Raw genomic sequence first — 21,739 nt, 5'->3', positions numbered from 1 at the left:
TCGCATATATTAACTAGCTCCCAAAATTAGTGGTTCTACTGGAGTTACTGATCCTTCCTGCATGCATCCGGGCACTGTGGCACAAAATGGCTCATGGAAAGAACAGGAGACATTGCACTAGTGCCATTCTCTTGAGTATTTCACTGAGAAGGTCAAGTGGAGGTCTTGCTTTGATGGCTGTCCCTTCGTTTCTCACCACAGGCTTTCACCTGGCATTGGATTAGAATAGTTAAAGTGGTTATGATTCCTGGCCTCCCTACACTCTTCTTGACTTTTGCTGCTTCTGTCAGTGAGGGACTGGAGATAAGTCTTTCAGGCCACAGGAAGATAAGAAGCCAGAAGGGAGATTTGAGGGGGAGAGCTGTGGAGAGTCATCCTCTCTGCTGCTCAAGCAACGGGGGTCAAAGCCCCAGTTCCTTCTACTGCCACCTTACCGTGTCCTCGGGCAACAGCCAGTCTTGCTAGGGGTCTGTTAGTCAGGCAAAATAGGTGGTAAATCCACGGTTATTTTGCCAGTTAATCAGTCCTCTGCCCTAGACATCCCATCTCTTTTCCCAGAGCTAATCCTATAAGTGGTCATTTAGCCCAGCAGTGTTTGAGAGGAGTTCCAGAACGTAGCTATGGCTTCCAAAATGGGGTTGTCCACAGCAAAACCCTGGATTTACAGTCCATTCCTGCAAAACAGTGCCTAGAAAACACTTTCAGGTTAGTGCCCCATCAAATCTCAGAGCATTATTTTTCACACAAAAAGTTGCGAATTGTACACTCGAAAGAAAAACCTTCATGTCTTGCATTCTGACAGGAAAGGTCCTTCTGATTTCCTGGAAGCAGCTGCTTCCAAGCCAGGGTGAGCTGATCACTGATGCTGTCCAGTTCCATGTTTATGGTGGTGCATCTCCATAGTAAATACTTTGTATTTACATGAAAGTGTGATCAGGATATGACCTCTGATCCGCAAGCAGTGGAGTGGGGAATCTGAATGTGGATTTTATCAGCTGCCAGAATCTTCTGTTCTTAGCCTGCTGGCAGAAGAAACCATTGTACTGTGCAATAGAAGGGGGATTTCTGGTGAAACAAGACAGGACATGTATTTAAAATTGGAGTAGTAGTTAAAGGAGGGGGGAAGTGTGTCATTCGCATCTAAGCCAAATTTGATCTTTTTTTTTCTGCTAAAATATTTGATCTTTCTCTTTTCTTTGTGTATCCAACCTTTATGCAGTAATTTCCCTGAAGCCTGAAGGTATAAAAAGCCTATCTCCACATACAGTGGAATGTTACTTCTGCTGAAAAAAGCAGTAGCGTCAGAAACTGGTATTAAAAAAAAGCCCTTTAATGCCAGCTTGCAAGCACAAGATGCTTCTGGATTGTTAAACATGAAAGTTTGGTCTGAGTTATGCTGTCTCGTGGCTAGTTCAGTAAGATGGCAGGATCTGAAGATATACAATGCATGGGATACATGTGTCACCAGAGCTGAAGCAGTTAGGTATATCCACATTGGTGTTTTGGCTTTACCTCACTCATGTCATGGTTTCAGCTGGGATAGAGTTAATTTTCTTCACTGTAGCTGATATAATGCTGTGTTTCGGACTTAGTATGAGAATAATATTGATAACACACCGATGTTTTAATTGTTGCTAAAGGTACTGCTTGTTACTAGTCAAGGACTTTTCCAGCCCCTCATGCTCTGCCAGGTGCACAAGAAGCCGGGACGAGACGGGGCACAGCCAAGATAGATAGCTGATCCAGACTGACCAAGGGATATTCTGTATCATATGACATCATGCCCAGTATATTAACTGGGGGCATTGGCTGGGGGAGGCAGTGATAGCGGCTCAGGTACCAGTGGCGTTGGTTGGCAGGTGGTGAGCGGTTGCATCACTTGTTTTTTGGGTTTTTTTTCCCTCTTCCTGAGGTTTCACCTCTCTCTCTTATTATTTTCCTTTTCATTATATTAGTATTGTTGTTGTTGTTGTTACTGTTTTAATTATTAAACCGTCCTTATCTCAACCCATGAGTTTTTCTTACTTTGGCCCTTCCGATTTTCTCCCCCATCCCACGGGGGCAGGGGGACTGAACAAGCGGCTGCGTGGTGTTTCGTTGCTGACTGGGGCTAAACCATGACACCTCATTTTACTTTTGATTCTTTACTTTACTTTTGATCTACGCCACAGCCTCTCTCTTCCCTGGGTTTTCATTTCCAGTGAATTTGCTAGGTGTCTCCAAGAAGCAGCTGGCTGAGGAACATGGACTAGTTTGTTCTAAGGGTTGTTCACCATAGACAATACAGGTGTGATTGATCTCTGCAAAGAACACTGTGCTTTAGCAGAATAGGTGTGAACTAGTGTTTAGTAGTTCAGATGGACAAGGTTTGCATCGTAGCAAGGACAGTGTAGGTCAATCCAGGTGTGTCATTCTGATTTCAGGCCAAGAGTGCCTGTGCTGATTCAGCACAATTCTTCCAAGCTTTCAGGTGTGATTAAAAAAGCACTTACAGGGCCTTGCACTCTGCTTGGGCAATTGGAGACAATTCTAAGTTTCTGTCAACTTTCAGTCTTGCCAGCCTGGTTGGCATTCACGTGCTCTTCTGTCTTGTTCAACAGGGACCACTTGCATGTTCATTATAACTGACTGTTTCCCTTCACCTCTCCCCTGACATAGACAAGTAAGAAACAACCTCACCCTGATTAGATGGCTTTCTTTTATCCTATACAACCTGTCATCTGTCCTGTTGGAGGGTTCCCACCATCAGTATCCCATGACTACTGCAGCTAATTACAAAATTCTAGTTAACCTTGACACAGGGATTCAAAGCCTCAGACATATTGAACTACTACTTGTTTTCCTAAAACTTTCCAAATTGCAAAGGTTTTTCCTTTTTCTTGGCCTTTTGAAAGGTGTGGAAGATGTGTTGTATGGTGAGAGGTGTGGCTTGCTGAGCTATAATGGTTGGGTGGTGTGGAAACCCATGCGTGTGCTCAGTGCAGCCCCAGATGATAATGAAGTGTGGATGGCTATGAAATGGCAAACTATACCTACAGCGTGCATCAGCAAAGGGAGGTTTAGCCATGTGGCTACAGATTCTGGCAGGCCGTTTACTAAATATATCCAAAGGGCTGGATGGTCCTTACTTTGGATACGATAGAGACAGAGGAACAGGTATTCTCTTCTTAAGATACTACCCTGAAATAGAAGTGAAGGCAAGTTAGCCAAATTTATTTTTCTTCAACCGTTATTTCAAGGGGAAATAAATTACTCATCTGGGTCACCTAAATAATATCTCCTGGCCCTCCCACCCCACTATTTCCTTTCTTTCTGATTTGGGTAAGATTTTGAATAACTATCCAATACAGTATGTAAACTCTGGATTGGATGATAAATTATGAGCTGCTTCTCCTGCTTGTCACATCTTTAAATTATTTATAGCAGTAATCAGCTGAACTATATTAAGCCAAAAATTGTAAGAAATTTGAGTGTGCATATTTCTCTTCATTTAGATTACTCCAAATAAAAGTTGATTAAAAAGGAGAAGAAAATTGAATTAATTTAACTGATTATGCAGAGGAATGTCAATTTCATAATTTCCTACTGTTTCTTTGTGATTTTTTACCCCCTCTAGTCCTCCAAATCTTTTTCATGGTTTCTGTAGGTGGGAAACTTTTTGAGATAAGAAAATTCTTTCCATAAGGGAAAAAACACATATTTCAATAAACTCATATAAAAATTCACAACTTCATTTCTAGTAAAATCTACAGTCACAACTCAATCTGGAAGCAAGACATTTTCAAAATGGGGGCTTAAATCTGTTTAAAATGCACACTTAAACTGTATTTAATTTTATATTTCTTCCTTTTGACGTAGATATTAAGGCTCTTTCTAATCCTTATTTACATACCTGAAACCCCAGAAAACTCATGGCGTCAGGATGGAGTGGGAAGTAGGTGGAGCCTGAGGGGGCTTGCATTTGTCTCTGTCACAAAATTCTTTCATATGTAGGATTAGTTATGTAGTCTTTTCCTTTATTTCCTCCACCTAGAAAGTGGGAACAGTAATTCTTGCCAGCCTGCTGAGGGTCTCATGAGAAAAAAAGTCATCAGAAATGTGTTCACTTACGGAATGAGACATGTGGGTCCCTTGAGTTTTGAAATATCTTCTTTTTCTTTACTCTGGAGATGTCTTTAAAAGTTAATTTCAACCTGCCAGGGTAAATTGAAGTGTTTTAATGCTGTGACATGTGCAGTGCCATTACAGACATTTAAAGAAATGCTAACCAACTCTTTGGCTTGTCACTGCTGTCAGACTATGTGACACTGCCCTCTTGAACCAAACTCTTATGAAGGCAAAAAAAAGCCTCTCTGAACTAGCTTCACTTTATCTTAATGCTTGCATAAAGCAAACATACTATAGCTAAAAATCGCCCAAGATTAATCAATAAAATGAGGAAGAAGAGGCCAAGGAAGGCATAAAGACCCAGTATGTATGGTCCCAAGCTGCAGAAAGGCTTTTAGCAGAGGTGGTGTGGCAGGATTAGAAAATAAAATCCTGTGTCCTGCATTAAAAAGTCTATGGGAAAAATTCCCCAGACATTCCAGTGTGATGGTGGGGGGACGGATACCCATTCAGAGTGTGACCTCAGGAGAGGAACCTGTACAAATGAGGGCAAGGTCTGCTTCTGCTGCATGGAAACTGTGACCAAGGACACAGGGTTCACTGTGTTTACATCCTGCAATTGTTCTTCAACGTGGAGATGTAAAACTCCCCTCAAAATGTGTTAGTGTCTATGAGCTAGGCAAACAGTTCCCATTAGAAATGGGCAAGGCCTTGGGGAATTATTTATACAAGAATTTAGAAAGACAAACAGTGGTGAGAAGCGTCCAGGTGAAGCAAGGCAATTTGTAAAGAAAAAGTAATTTCCTATGAAAACAAAGAATGGGATGAATGAAACAGCTCCTCCCTGAGTGAGAAGCTGAGATCAGACATTATTACTTTCTGGAAAAAATACCAGTGTTACACATGAAGGAGTTAAATCAAAACAGGCATCAGACCAAAAGTGACATCTATCAATGGCTTGTGAAAGGCTTAATAGGAAGAATATGTGAACTTAAATGGCTAGCTGTTGAAGAAGAGTTTGACATTACTAGCTTTTGTGAAACGTGGTTGCATGGCAAAAATCAATGGGAAACTTTAGTACTTGGCTATAAAACCATAAAGGAAAGAATTTCAATTTAAGTGGTGAGGGAATAGCACCTCAGCCTAGAAAGGTCCCCAGAAATAAAGACCGCAGAAGTCAACAACTCTGTGGCAGAGTTTACAAACAGGCTTCAAACATTGCACACGAAAATACAATTATGCTCCAGAATTACCAGCTCTAGTGCTTTTTACATTCAGATGTGAAAGATAATTTTTAATGTCTTAATTATTCCTTTATCCAAAACTTATTCGGTGAAAGTCTTTTGTAAGTGCAGTCTGTGACTCCACAGTTCTGCCTTCTGCAATCTGAAAGTCCTCTATCCAAAAATCTGCTCATGTAGAGATTAATATGATAGCAACTGGCAACTGTCATGTTCAACTGGCCAGTCCCTTTGGAGGCAAACCAGGTGGCAAACGTAGTTATGCAGGGGGTTGGAAGAGATGATCTAATAGCCATTGCTGTTTCTTACTTAAAATACCTGACTTCTGCCAGGGGTAAATTCATGTGCAGAAGGAGAAACAGGGTGGAGCCCATCTCTTCACACTGCTCCTGGTCATGACAGTCTGCCCTGCTCTGCTGCTCCCTAACCACATTACAGATGCTTCTGGTCCTGCCTCCCAGGGCTGGCTGCCATCCGGACAGCAGTTAGAGCGGCAAATTACACTGTGGAGGAAGGAGGGTGAGGACATGATACACAGACAGTCTTCTCATGGTGGAGGTGGGGGAAGCAGTCATTTTAATATGTGAACACCAGGTGTAACTTGTGGAAAAAGAAAAAAAATAGTAAATCGTGCCAATTAAAGTGATTGCTTCTTAATGATGTGTGTTATAACAAGAAACTTAATCTGTTAACATGTGTCTTTTATGGGAAGAAAGCTGCACTCCAATGGGCAGGAGACATGATGTTACTCAGCTTAAAGCCTGCATGGAATGTTTTTCTTTTTTCTCATGGAGTGTTCCAGAAAGATCTCATTGCAAAAGAAACCTTGACCAAAAAATCAGCTGTTCGATTCTTCAAGTCTTCAGTAGCTTATGTGAAATAAGTACAGACAACCTTAAATTTGTAACAAAGGAAAGTAAACAACAACTTGCTAGGGAATTTATTTAATCTATATATTCAAAATGACAGTCCTCTGAATTTCAGTCTGCGCTTCTTGAGAAAGAAGAAAATTTCCATAAGGTTCATGTTATGGTTTGATTTAGAATGCCTATTATAATTGTGAAATATCAGTAGGAATGGATTGAGATATATTCATGACAGTAGGTGGACTAATGGAATTCAGTGACTTTATTTAAAATGTGCAGGAGTTTATTATAATACTGTAATAGAAATGTCATTTACCCTGACGAGAGGAGAGGGAAAAGCCCTGTCAATGAATAATAATGAAGTTATTTAAATGTCAACTTTCTTGCAAATAGTTTGCAAAATATAAATTATTCTACACATTTCTTGTTTTGTTTTAATTTATTACTCAGGGAAGTCAGAGCTTCAGTCCCACAGTTTTGGTATCTTTTTTATACTGTCAAATGAACTAGTAATAATTAAAATGTTTATCTTCTCGGGTGTTTGCAGATATCATTCTGCTTTACTGAAAAAAATAGGGAGTCTGATTCTAAACAGCTACTGGTAAAATTTGGGATGGATTTAATGGAAGCTAAAATGGTGGGACAGGTGTGAAGTTCAGAATTAAGTCTAAATACCCTGTTTCTGAATATTATTCTTTTACTAAGTATCCTCTGCGTTTCAGTAACGTCAGTAATGCCCTAACACATATCTATTTTTCTTTTCCATATTTAGTTAGGCTTCCACATATATCAAATATCTCTGCAAACCTTCTTATTTCAAACTCATCTGGAGTTTATTTGGACTTAGCCTATAACTGTACCAAGCCAAATCAAGCCAAAATGAAAGAATTTACACAGGTATTTAAATTAATTTGATGAAACAAGTATGAACACCACCATCCCCCCTCACCACATCCCCTCCCCACCTTTCCCCAAATAATTTGAGAAACCATTGCAACATGCATATCTACACAATAGCTAATAAAATTGGGCTTACTGTAACTCATTTACATACAGTTATTTCAGTAGCTGTGGCTTTCCAGCACATGGTTCAGAAGGTATAGAATTTCGGTTTTGTGGTTTCAGCTCTACAGATCCTGGGTTTATCCAGGCATTTGCTTGCTTTGCTCATGTTATATAAGTACGCTAAAACTGAGTTCTCTCAGCAGAGATTCAGAGAAGCAGCCTACCACACAAAGTGTGGGAGATGTTGGTTGATACACATCCGTGCCCCTTCAGATAACTGGGTTTGAATTTGTTGATCCTACAGTGTTGTTACTGCCTACACCCTGCTGAGGTGCACCTGTCTTTTGCAACACTTCCAGGTTAGGCTGACTTCCTGGATCACCAAACGGCTGATACATTTTCATGGGTTAGGAGTCTCATGCTGCTTTTATACACCCATTTAATAAGGCAAACGAAGAGCTCATTATCCTGGCTGTTAATCAATGCCTGTTTGTATTCATATATGTAATAGGAACAAGGCGAACGCGTGTGGGTGATACCCCTGGTTTGATCTCAACAGAGGTTTCTTGTGTACACAGTGTTTCATTCATTTGTTTCGTTCTTTTGTTCCACTGATCTGGGTGTGTTTGTCTATCACCATTTCTTTGTGTTAAAGAGCTTCTAGGTGCTTACCTGCTGTTGTGTAACATTTACCTCTGTTAAAATTATGGATAACGGTAAAATGGTGTAAGAGAAAGGACACCTTGGAACTGGGTGGGTAGAAGGACTGGCTATTGCTAGTTTAAAACATGATAATGAGAGTAAGATCTAATAGTAGCTCCTTTGATTACTTGTGTATTTGTTCATCTGCAAAAAATGATGTTTTCCTAAGCTTTCCAATCTTTCAGTTGCTTTTATAGCTGTTGACAGAAGCACACACTTCCATCTGGGTATAACATTACCTGTAAATAAAACTATGAATGCAAAATAATTGCCTAGAGATTTGAAGTAAGAAATGGCTGGCAATTCTGACTAAGATTACCATTTGCAATAGGCCTTCAACGTCTGTTTGCCTGTGCTGTGGCAGGGGTACTAGCTGCTGTTCTCTAACAATTTCAAAGCAAGTTTTATGTGTCAGATTTTCTTCATTCCTATCTGAAGGGTTCCATTTTGAAATCACTGTCACTGGTATAAAGAGGAGCTGTGTTACTTCATTAATATATTTCTTCCTAACTCAGCAGGTCAGATTTAGTCCTTGCAGTCTCTACATGTCTTTATCAGCCCAAGCTTCACAAAGGATAGGTTTTGGTTTTTAGGTAACCTGCAACAGAAATATTATTTTCTGAGAACACCAGGTGGTGAGGTGGACGAGGTAATCAAAGTGAACCAGCAGTCCTTGGCAGGGCTGTGTTCAGCATCCTGCTGTGGATCCTTTCACCTGAATGCTGGAACATCTGTGAAGTACCAGTAACAGAAATAACTGTGAAAGTATCATCCTTCTCAGTCCATTGAGGAAATAGCTTGGTTAGTTTATGTGTGCTCCTGAGACAGGTGACCTTATAAAGGGAAAGATCAATCAGTAGATGCGAATTCGACGTTAAAGTTCTAACCAGCAAAGGTCATATATGCGCATAGGGGTGCATATGTTTATTGGGGGGAAAGGAAAAAGCAACGGTCATAAATCATGGGTCAATTGTTATATGACCAGTACAGATACACGCAAATGCTTCGATAAAGTTCCTGAACAGAAAGACTGAACTTTAATGCAAATCTACATTTTAGTGCAATTCATCCCAATGGCTAAAACCCCAAGCTGCTCCCTTCTTGTTTTATTCATGTACTGATTGCAAAATCTGAAATCCAAGAATGCATATATGAATGCAGGTGTGGAACTTGAGCCAGAAATTTAACACCCTCCACACTGGGGGAGGCAGGGGGCGGGATGGGGAGCTGAAGATATTGTCTTAAATACCTTTGTGAATTTAGCCATTGTTTCCCATATAGGAGAGAACCCGGAAATAACTGTGCCCAGGGTTTACTTTAGAATTACTGGTTTTGGAGAGATTAGCAGAAGGGAAAATTCATGTTACTACTTGCAGGTGAAGTTCTACACGGACCCATTTGTACATTTTAAAGTTAAGATACAGATTTATTATCTGCAAGAATACATTCTACTTTTAAATGCCTCTGTTACCTGGATACATGTCACTTTTCTGCAGTTTGTGGATACCAAATGTACTGGTTTGGCCTGATTATCTAAATCCCCTGGATATTTGGACATAATTCAGGCATGCATGAGCTGCATAATGAACAAAGCCTCTGCTGCTAATTGATCTTGGTTACAGTCACATGTTAAAAATAGATGTTACAGGAACTCTGCACAGTCTTGTTTGTTCACTTGTTTTGTTCTTCCCCAAGATATGTAGTCAGTGTTTCTGTGGGTAACCTTCATGTCAGAAATATATTGTTTTCTCTACTGAATGATGGCTCTTAAAGCAAGAATAAAGCATATGTGTCCATACTTTCTGCTAGTCCATGTGGAAAAACACACATAAATTGTAGGTGTAATGCTCGCGTAGCTATGTTTTCAAAAGGACATAAAAGTTTTTTGCAGAAAACCAAACTCCAATTTCACTGAACAATCAGCTGGAGCAGCTACTTCGGAATACACAGAGGAAAAACTCCTATCTTAATAAAATTAACCTAAACTTGGAGTATACAATGAAATAATAACTTTAGCCTCTTGCTGTCTGCTGTTTGGCGTTTCTGACAATCATTATCATCTATATGCAGAATTTACCATTTCTTATTGTACATGTTTATTTTAAAATGCTTTGGGAAGATGCTGGTTTAATTTTTCCTAATCTAATTTAAATGCAAATTATAAGCACCCACATGATGCTGTGTGTATATAATTAAGTATCATTATATACTAGATGAATCATTCAAAAAGCTCTAGAGAGCCATTCCGCTATGTAAAGCATGACTTATATTGAAAAGCCGCCAAGTGACTTGTGGTTTTGTGATTAAGTGTTTGTACTTATGAAATCTCTCTTTGAATTGTAGGTCAACAGATTATGGGACAACGTATGAGAAACTGAATGATAAAGTTGGTCTGAAGACTATTTTGAGCTACTTGTATGTTTGCCCAACAAACAAACGTAAGGTATGTGATAATGTGATTGGCTCATTCTTGATTTATGATGCAGTTTCGGTCTCGGTGATCTCTCCCAGTTTCCTCAATAACTGTTGCTATTTAACTGGCCAGAAACTCTCTCTTTCTGTCTCCCTCCCCTTGAGAAAATATGTAGCTTTACCAAAACATAAGCCAGCTTGTACCGCCTATGCTACCTACCAGTATACTTCCCAGAATCACAGAATGGGATTCAGGGAATATACGTTAGCAAAAGATGGCCATTACATTAATAAGCATAATAGGTATCATGCATTTAATTGTTTGCTTACCTTCTGGATGGTGATGATTTTGTTGTCTGAGAGTGAGGGAAACTCATTAAAATGGCAGAAATGCATCTACAGTGGCCAGATTTTATGTAACATTATTGTCTCTTAAGTGTTCCCAATAGTGAACTGAACAAGATTTGACAAATTCCTGCAGAGAAAATGTCTTCCAAAGCCCAGAAGGTTTTAATCATGCAAGCATCCTACTGACTAACAATTTACTAAGAATTTATAATGCTGACATATTCATAAAAGGACTCTGATGCTGCCTTTGAGATAAGTTTTTGACAAAATTTTTGTAATTTGGAGGTATGAAACAGGAAGTGACGAAGCACGGTTCATAATGATTATGACTTGTATTCTCACATATGCTAACATGGATATGCTAGTAAACAATATTGTGTTTAAAGAGTCTCCTTCACGTGCTGTTTAAAGAAGGGATTAAATCTCATATTTGGTGATAAGCAGTCATTACTACTGGTGTTTTGGTGTGGAAACTAAAAAGTAGTTTAAATCATCTTGAAATTACTAACAATTTCATTTCAGATTTCCTCATACGTTGGTTCAGAAAAAAATGAATGAAAATAAAATCAAAATGTGATTAGATAAACGGCAGTGGTGACACCATTGTCCTCTTGACTTACTAGCTGTAAGGCTACAGTGCACATGAAGCGGGTGGAAGGCCCAACTCCAGCTCTTTACCAGAGGGAATATGAACCTGGCTAGAGCATTTTTCTTTCCTTGCTTTCTGTTGTAGTGGGTAGTTCAATTTACTATAGGCAAAACTGAATTGCATGAGCAGAAAATGTTAGTGAAGTCTCTTAACCTTTAAAGGAGGCTGTATATATTTGGGCAGCTGAGGTCACTATGATATTGTTTTCCTTATACTGAAACTTTTATGCATTCTTTAAGACAGACTGTGAAAGGAAAAGGGAGCTGTCCTAACCAGAGAGGGTAATGCTTAGCTTTGTTCTCTTGTAGTTCATGTTTAACTCTTTGTTCAAAAGAAATAGGAACTTCTAGGCATGAGCCATTTGGCCTATTAAGAGACTGACCCTAAGATGATACAAATCATGTCCTAATGTCACCTACTTTTCTCCAATTGACTGTAAGTGGAAGTCCGTACCACCAGCTGAGGTGTAGACACATGACAGGGTGTGCTTGATCCTACCCTCCACTCCCCAACCTAAGCCTGTGAATGTTTTGTTCATAACCAATGAACTTCTGACTGATGTTCACAGATTCTCTTCCTTCCCCTGGTAAAACGGTGTTTGCAAACATTGGAACATGAAACTAGAGTGGACCCTTGGGATCATGTATTCCACTTCCTTGCTACAGGCAGCTGCCTCATGTGATCCTAACAAGACAGCCATCAAGTGCTCTCCTAATGGTGTTCTGATCAATGGGTTGTAGGTGTGGAATTTCAGTCCTTACCTATTCTGATGAATTTAGGTTTTGCTGGAAGACCCTCAGGAAAAAAGAATTTGGCTACCACTTATGTTTGTAATGCCGCCTGATTGATTCCTCATACCTACCTACATTGCTATGATTATACAAGACTGGACAAAGGTCTAGGGGTGGAGAGATAAATGATCATAATCAAAACAAAGAAGCAAAAGTTTGGGTTCAAGTCTCTTGATGAAAGTTAGATTAAATCAGGTTTAAATGGTCACAAATTATTGGAGAGATGTCATCTCATTGCAGCTGACCCCAATGAAGATAGGAAGTTTTTCCTAGAAGCTAAAGAATGAAATTATCAGTTCACTCAAATGTCCTCAGATGGTTTGAGGTTTCAAAATTTTGTCTCCTGGCACAGAAACTGTGGTGTGGAGGGTATGTATATAATCATGCCTGATGTTTGTTGGAGGGTAATAATACTGTTCTCTAGAACTAAGAAAGGTTTTAGCTGGGCAAAATCTGCATCATCCCTTAGCTATTGTGGTGCAGAGAAACCTAAGAAGAAGTCAAGGGTTTTACAAGCATGTTAAGCCAACTTAACTGCGGCTGGCTCTGAAAATCCTTCCCCACCTCTGGCTGCACCTTCACACTGCCTTCCTCGCACTGCCACCCTTATTTGTGTAGCCATCTGGTGAGCTGGATCAAGGACTAATCTGCCTGAAAACTAATCCCTTTCCAGCTCAAAAAACAAATAGATGAAAGGAAAAAGCTTTCAGGTGGAAGGGTGGAACTGCCTGTTCTGGCAGTAAGCTGAACTAAAGTTGGCCTATAATCAAGATGGGATAGTGCCAGAGGAAAGCTGCAACACCTGGGATGAAAGGACCTATGTAATGGTCTAAGATTGAATTTTCCAAAACTTACTTTAGCAGGAGCAGAATTAGGTTTGCAGGGAGAACTTTTGGAGGCACTGCTTAAGCTGTCTATTTCTGTTGAGCATGAGGCCATTCCTCCAATAAAGATTTAACTTTAGGCACCTAGCTAGTTCCCCATGATGCATGGGGAAGAGAGTGTAGAGCCAAATTATATTTCCACACAAAAATATTTTTGCAGTGAAGGCAAAAATACTAAAACTGAGGGTCTTTATCATACCTGCAGTGGAAAGGAAAACAGAAGGAAACACTTTTACAAATTTCGCCACTAAGAGCATTTTCAGCAAAAGCCTATGGATCCTGAGACCTGATCCACTACCCCATGCCCCCAGCCCCCCCAACCCCCCCCAAAAAGAGTAAATCTGATAACACTGTGAGAAACTCTGGTTACTTTGAATGTTGCATCTTCTTTCACCAATGTGGGCCAAGTGGGGAACTGTAGACATCTTTTAAATGTAGGATTCAGCTACTCTAAAATCCACGAATTTTATAACACACTGTTCGTGTGAAGGGTTTATACACTGCTGCAGTTAATACTGGGCAAGTGCTAACAGAGTGTTTTTTCTAAATATCTGTTATATGTGGTAAGAGGTTTTTCTGACTGCATCTGCAGCCTTCGATGTTCTTTGTTCCACAAGGCATTCCTTAGCAGAGAGAAAAGGCTTCTTCAGTAACGGAAAAGAAATGGTGCATTTTTTATCTTGAAGTTATTGGACAGGAGACCTTGCTACAACAGTGATTCATTAGTGGGACCAGTCGGTGCTTAACTTACTGAAACTGCCTTCTTTCAGAACAAAAAAGAATCCTTTTAGCAGATGCTTAACTTTTAGGAATAGTCCCAGTGAAACAGAAGGTAAATGTTGAACTCTTCTGACTCAAGACTGATTACTGCTCGTGAAAAAAACAAGTGTATCCTGTACGTAGTCTTGTCTGTTCCTTGCAAAGCAGAGCAGTTGGAACAATAATCTGTAGAATTAATGTAATTGGATTTATTAAAATAATTAATAGATTTGTCATGAATTTCTGATGGTTTTCATATTCTGGAAAAGAACAAACAGCAACATGTGTTGAATAAATTGTTTGTTATAATTTATTTGCTCTTCTCCATCTAGAGAAAAAAATTGTATCTATAAATACACAGGATTTGCAGAGCTTCCCACAGTCTGTGAATGCCAATTCCTTTCTAAAAGCTTCTGACTTCCAATTCTTGTCTCTTTATTCAACAAAATTAAATCCTTCAACGAGACGTTGCAGGCGATGTCGTATTACAAAAGGGATTTTAAAATAAAAAAAAAAAGGAACAAAGTCAACTGTTATTTACAATTTAAACTGATGACCCATTGCGGTTGCTTGGTATTTTTCTGAATTACAGTATTTTCTTAAGGAAATTACAGAAAATGGTGAGTAACACAGCAATGTATATCCCTGGCAATAAGAGAGGTGGGAACCCTGTTTTTCAGTATTCTTTCCTTTCACAGAATTACTGTATTACCTGGTCATATGGCTGATGTCACAGATCAGGGGGAAAAAATTGTAACGCATTGATCTTGCCAAAGACACAGAGCTTGTTGGAGTACTTGTCAACAAGTCTTCAGGAGAGAGAATCCCCAATGTGCAATAAATCCCTAGGCTTAGGTATGTCAACATTGATTTATTTGTTTGGTTCATAGAGCCTTTTGTGAGGGGAAATAAAATTATTTAAATGCTTCTACATGAAGAAATAGCATTTGGGAATAATGCACTGGTGGGTTAAAAATTAAACTAAAATAGAAATCCAAGCTGATATCTTGAAAATCCATTTTTGCAAAAGTTGGTCATTCACTTTCCAAGAAACTCACATCCACTAAGTTCTATGGTCTTTCTTCATAAAAGTCTTTCAGGTAGGTTGCTTTTAAACGTTGCATGGAAAATCATAGACCTATGCAAATAAAAAGTGAATGAGTGGTGGTGGGGACATTACAATTGCTTTAACTAGAGGTTTTCTTTGACTCAAAATGCTGCTGGCTACTTTAGACACTGTATCCTTGTCCGAAGCACACTGCGTTCTTTGCAAAGAGCCAGTTTGTGCAGCCCATTTGCCCGTTGTACTTTCAAACCTCTTCTATCTGTATATCTCCAGTTAATAAAATGCTGGGTGATAGTATCTGCCAGCAACTTTTATACTATTAATAGGAGTAGTGCATCAGATATTTCCTGTGGATTTGAATTTTTGTGTTAGTTTTTGTTTTGTTTTGTTTTCTCTTCCCCTTTTTTCTGCAGGCCTGCCTTGAATTTTCCCTTTATTCCTCCAACTGTTCAGATTTTAATTGCTGTGTGGTACAGTGTCCTCTTTTCTTTCTCTCTAAAGATGAATGGATTACAGATGCCTTCCTCTTCTTTTATATTTAGTGGTGGTGATTAGCACCTTTATCACAGCGTGTTAAGTACTGTCCTGTTGTGTGTGTAGCTCCAAGATAATGGATGTTTATTGTAAATATAATTGCATGGGTTTCAATGCTGGCTAGATCCCTAACTACTTCAAATTAATTTCTATTAATGAGTTTTAAATGAATGGAAATGAAAGGAATGGTGTCCCAACCTGTTCTTTCTAGCATTGGATGGTCGTGGTGGAGAGAATAGTTGGTAAATGTTTCTATCAGTCAAGACAGGAGAAGATTTACCCTTATTAGCTGAAATGGGTATTACTGAGTGCTACTTTGTATCCTGTGTTATTAGAGGAATTCATTTGCTCAGGGAGGTTCTGCTTTTGGAATGTAAACTGCCCAGCTGTGTAAAGGGTAAGAACTGGAATTGCTGCTTTACACGGGCCTTTGCACCTGCTCTCCTGAGAGTTTTGGGAAATGTCCATAGAGGAGAACAGTTCCATCTGACATTGCTGTTTCTTTAGAAGCTGCTACCCCCAGTTGCTAGAATCAGATTGGGAACACTTCTAAAAATCCTCTCTCTGACCTGTCTCACCATGGAAGCTTTCAGAAGTCTGGTGTGATGGCAGGTCTCAATTTTTTTTTTTACTCAAGGAAAACCCGTTATTTCCAGTGAAGTCCTCCTTGTAGGCCTCTGTACGTCTTTGTGTGAAGAATATCAGTTTATATTAGAGAGGTTAGAGCTCAGCAGATCTTTAAGCACACCTCACTGTAGACTGAGGCAGATCCTGTGGCTGTCAAGGGATGGCATCCTTAGCAAATTAGGCACAGTGGGAGACCCAGGGTCTACAGTCTATCAGTCATGCCAGTAGCCCAAAGTGCTATTGCAGTCCACTCTTGCAGAGGTAAAATCAATTATTCTGTTGCTTTCCTCTTTCATTTGGAAGGAAAGGTCCTTGTTAGCTGTAGGCTGTGAGTGCAACCTTCAAAGACACAGTCATAAGAGACAAAAAAGGCATTGTGTCACAGATGTGAGTGGTTGTTTGTTTTGGTGTGGATTGGTTGGCTGGTTGGTTTGGTTGTTTTCTTTTGTGTTTTTTGTGTGTGTTTTTTTTTTTTTTAATGATGTAGTGCTCAGGAGGTTTCAAGCAGATGTTTAATGAAAGTCTTTTCTTACCTTTTGGAAGGGAGGAACTATGCTGTACTGAAGTGTTATGCAGACTGAAAAATAAATTTCATCAAGTGAAAACTTCTGTTTGGAATAAACCCCATACAGCATATGAAGAAGACCCTAGATTTCTTTTAAGTGTCTCCTATTCTATGACCACAGTTAATCATTCTTCATAGCCTCATCTTTTACTTCAGAGAGAATATTTTGGAGGGAGGGAGTCAAGAGAATGTGGGGTGGGATTAATCCACTGTTTTTGCTGATCGAGAAGGCAGTTTGGGGCAGCTAGGACTACACGTACCTTTTATCCAGTGGTCTTCCAGTGGGAGAACATAGGGGTTTTTCCTCACTCATATATTTTCTCTAAATACAGTGGTCTAAATCTGTTTCGTTCAGCAGTTTTGGCTTAAGGTTTCACCTCCTGATCAGAAAAGAGTTGAAATCCTGGGCATCCAAGGGTAAGAATTATTATCTTGGACGGCAGGGGTGGTTCAGTGGACTTCTGATAACACTATACACACGTAAACAGTTCACTTCCCACAGGAAGAGGATTGTCTCACCCCTTAAATTAAGAACTTTTCCATTTTCTACAAAGTAAGTGTACTGCTATTACAAGCTACTATTGGTGGCGACTGCAAAGTCTTATATCCTTGTGATGATATGTTACAATTTTTCACTTCTGCTTGTAATCTCTTTAGATTCAAGACTAATGTTTCTACCTGTGCACCAGATAATCAAGTATAGACTTTTTTTTTCTGCCTCCCACCCAATATGAAAACAAGGATAAATTTTTTTTTTTTTAGGATTTTTTTTTAAATTAGTTTAGAATAGTAGATGGTTCCTCATGGTTTGGATGTGATCTAACACAGCTGCAGTTCAGCAGAGTTTCACTGGAGTCAATGAAGACCTGTAAAGTGGCAGTGGCTGAAGAGCTGGTACTGCGTTCTTAGTAATACTGAGTTTATGGGAAACCAATAATTATGAAGCATTTGGTCCATGTTAACAAAGTGAAGGCAGTGTCTCATCTTTCAAAGTGAATGTTTTGACTTTTGAAGTGTCTGGCAGCATTTACTACCAGACTTTCTGATTCATGCCTATAGTATATGACAGCTCTCGCTATAGCCATTAGACGCAAAGCCCTTGCCATTATTCTACATCCATATCTCTTCTTGGATATGAAGTGAAATCAAAGCCCATTTATTCCACTGCTGCTCTTGTAAGCCTATCAAAAATAGTGGCAGTTTTGACATTTTCTCACTCAAAGCAGTACTACAGTATGCCATTGTATCTCACAGAAGTCTCCAAGGGCACACTGAGTGTTGAAACTGATGATAGGGAGGCATGAGCCATAGAATTCAGCTTTAGAGCTAAGGTTCACCCTGGCTGAGGAGAGTTTCAAAGGTGTTCTTTCCATTCTGACTCTGATCCTGGTTTTCTACAAACTAGACAGTTAAAAGTTATGCAAGATAATATCTTGTTACATGTCCTTCAGTTCTTTTATCCCTTTTTAATTCCTCAGCAATTTACCAAATATTCTGGAACAGATGATATCCCTTTTGGCAAGGGACAATATATGCCACCAGCTTAGAGAGCAGAGGAGTGATATGTTGTTAGTTACAGCCCAAATTCAGGCAGCTGGGATTGATGGTAGTGCAAAAATATGTCTAACTACAGAGCAGGTATTTCTTTTTGTCAAACTTGTAGCTCCATCTATTTCCATAAGTAAGACAGGCTGTTTAAAGCAGGAGAAAAACCAGTTGCCATAATATTGATTTTTTTGTGTGTGTGTGTGAAAAACTAGCCCCAAGCAATTGAAATAATCTTGTTCAGTCTCCCATAAAGTTAGACCAAAAATATGTACAGCAGGGTTGTTTTCATTTACCTTCTGGATTTTGAGCCATTAAAGATACATACCTAAATCTCACTTTTATATCCTTTCACTGCTGTGTTGTGGTAGGAGCATACTCCCTTGATCATGAAATATGGAAATTGTCTTGCTACTATATGACTTCAGAAGCTGGCTTTAAAGGGAAAAATAGCATGACACTGTGGCATAACCATATGATGGGTGGTTTGTTGGGGATTGGAACTAACAACGTAAAAATTTAAAAATGTATGAATATTGACCACAGGAGCTGTGAACTCAACACTCCTTTGCCAGGCCTGCAACAAAGTTGTATGTAGTATCTGTTAATTAGCATATAGTGTAATCTGGTGGGCGTGTTTACCAGCAGACTGCAATTACTTACTCCTCCTGTAGTCTAGATATGTTATTGTGTAGAAATTAATGACTAAATGACAGGATACTTGAGTGTTATGCCTTCTGTCTAGGTGTACTTGGAGTACAAGGAGAAGAAAATAAAGAAGAAAGATATTCTTGATTATGAAACTTCTGATTGATAAACGCTAGTAAATGCAGAGAGGGTGGAGGGATGGCAGAGATTAATGGATGCAACTAGAAAGTTGTCTACTGCTAAGAAAATGTTGAATTTAACTTGTGTGCAGATAATATGAGAATTGGAGACCAATATGTATTATGCTAAGAGTCAGAGGTCATTGTGGAAACAGCCAAATTTCTTGGAGAAATTCAGTGTCTGGTGTGGAAAAGATACTGCAAAAATTGTAAATGAGCTTTTTTCTTTTAGTAGTGCTAAGTGAAAGGTTTAAGTTTCTTGTTGCATGGACAGAGAGAGATTTCCCAGAGTCAGAAGAGGGGAAAAAAATTCTTGAGTTAAAGATAAAACAAAACAGAATATAAGGGTCAAAACTTACTGAAAATAAGACACTGTAATCTATATTTTTGTCTCTCGAGTCTTTTGATTCCCATCTCTCTATCTCTTTCTCATTAGCAGCAAAAAAAGGAATTAAAATATTTAGGAAGAGCATATAACTTGGGGATCAAGGAAAATACAATGCCTACTACAGCTGGAGGATAATGGTGTAGAGAGGCTGGGGGTAGGAACACAGAATTATCCTTCTGTTCACCATGACTTGGCTTTCAGATGGGTACAGGTCTCCCAAAAATTTGCAAAAACCCAGTTTTCCTATGCAGGAGTCTCTTCTACTATGTTCAGAAGTACTGAACTGTCATCAGTGGTTCTTTAAATGTAGGATTTTGTTAGGGATAAGTGACAGTGAAGGAGAGAAAGCTGTTGAGGAAGTGTAGCAGTGATAATGGCAATAATTGGAGACAGTGCTAAGGGCAATGTAGAGTGATTGATATTAACTGAGTAGACCAAACTATGTTCATAAAGAACTATCAGAGTTCTTGTGATGTATTCTGATACAGTGGATCAAGCCATAGATCACTGTTTCCCAAGCATTTTTTCATCAGCAGGGAAGGGTGATTAGACCGTGGTGCCTGTTCATGACACACTCATATCTTCGGAGTGTTTTTGTGTACGTTTGCTAAGAAGGACATGTGAGGATTTGAGAGACGTACTTGGTAGTAAATTTTGAGTGTGGCCAACTGTCCCCATAAATTTGGGAGCCAATACGTTGTTTTGTTGCTTTTTCTTAAAGTGCCAGTTCAGTTAAAAAACTGGAGGCGGTGGAATATTATAAAAAGGTAAGAATAGTTTAAATTAACACATTATTTGACAAGAAAGAATGAAATATGCAAAGTGTTATTGCATATAGTGTTATGAATAATGGATTTTTGTTATTTAGAGAAAGAAAAATTTCATATTGATTGACAGTACTGATTCATATTCAAACCATTATTTTTTTTCTACTGAGGTCATCCAAGGCTTTTCTGTCTTGAAGAGATTAATGTTAAATTGGAAACATTTTTGGGGTGAAAGCTAAAATAATTTTGTTTTGAAATGTTTCTACTTTTAAATTCTTAAGATGTTTACTAAGATAAATCCTGCAGAAAACAATTTAACCTAATAATGGTACTTAAATTACATTCTTAATCACTTTACTGATTCTTTCATTGTTACAAGTCTGCCCTTAACAGTTTCAGTACAGTAAACCATTGAATTCTCTGCACAAATGTATTTAAGTCTCTGTATGCCTCTATGTACACACAAAACCTCTTCACAGTCTCCAGTCCCATATACCTAATTCCTTCATCAGAGGAAACAAGGAGAATTAGAAGGGAATTAAGTGGACAACAAATAGCAATGGAAAAAAAAAAAGAGGAGAAAATGATACTAGAAGTTTAAGTAGTTTATGATAGCTGAGCAATTTAGATGTAGTAAGAACTTTCAGACTTTAGTCCCTTGGGAGGATGATCTTCAGGAACATGAGAGTAAACTGTGATTTGGTCGTTTGATCCTGAATTCCCTATGTGTAGGCATTTCTCAGGGTTTTGTCTCTCCTGCTGAATGATGACATGCATATATGCTTGTATCAATATTTTTTTCCACCCAGAGAAACCAAAGATACAGATAGAAAGCAACGGGATATATTCACCATGAAACTGCACAGTTAACAACAGAACCTGCCTCACTTTTTGATGACTAATCTTGATCAAAAATTAGGAGGTGTATCTTCAGCAGACAAGATTAAAAAATAAAATCACCTTTCCTTGTTTTAGGGCTCCCTTGCAGAGCAAATTACACAAAGTTTGAGCACTATTTTGTTGTGTCTTTTATTTCAGCCAGAATATGTTTTAGAGGATTTAGCCTTAAGCACGTAGTATGGATGCTGGGCTCTCCTTGTCTGTTTGCTCATAAGTTCAACACTTCCTGTGACCTCTACTCTTGAGCATATTGTCTACTTTGGATGTAGCTTTCTGGTGAAGACAGCCCCCCTAGAAATGGTTCCTTAATAATAGGCATGGCAATGGGTTTCTGAAAATTATGAAGGACTGAACTCTATTTCATATTATTGTGACTCATCTGTCTGCACCAAGCCCAAGTTTCTTCTATCCTATTTATAAGTTAAGAACTTTGGAGGTAGAGCTTTTTTTCTTCATGTTTGAACAGCATCTGTTCCTTTGGGTTGTGGTGCACAACTTTTCTCCCATTTATTGCTATTACTAATGGTAAATAATGAATGTCATAGTATAGCAAACCTTAAGGAGTCAGCAGTCTGTGCTTAGTTTTTGGTGCTTAGGGAAGAAATGCAAACACCTCCATATGCGCTCCCTAATGTTCAGCTCCCAGAAAGTGAAGAACAATTGCTGATGAACCAAAGGGAAGCTGGACAGTATCAACTGGGGAAGAAAATGTAACAGTTATTCTGCCTACATCTTGAGACCCCCGTTCTTTAATGA

The 21,739-nt window shown here is 39.0% G+C and overlaps 1 protein-coding gene across 2 annotated transcripts in view; it reads left to right on the top strand.

Annotated features, from left to right (window-relative positions):
- The window catches only part of LOC142063605 (VPS10 domain-containing receptor SorCS1-like), a 307,796-nt gene that overhangs the window by 123,274 nt on the left and 162,783 nt on the right, over positions 1 to 21,739 (top strand). For both annotated transcript variants that reach the window (XM_075107526.1, XM_075107524.1), the window contains exon 3: positions 10,265 to 10,364. In XM_075107526.1, coding sequence (XP_074963627.1) covers positions 10,265 to 10,364 — 100 coding nt within the window. The remainder of the gene's footprint in view (positions 1 to 10,264; positions 10,365 to 21,739) is intronic.

Source organism: Phalacrocorax aristotelis, chromosome 12 (genome assembly GCF_949628215.1).
Source record: "Phalacrocorax aristotelis chromosome 12, bGulAri2.1, whole genome shotgun sequence".
Lineage (NCBI taxonomy): Eukaryota > Metazoa > Chordata > Aves > Suliformes > Phalacrocoracidae > Phalacrocorax > Phalacrocorax aristotelis.
This window is presented reverse-complemented; position numbering and strand designations above follow the sequence as displayed.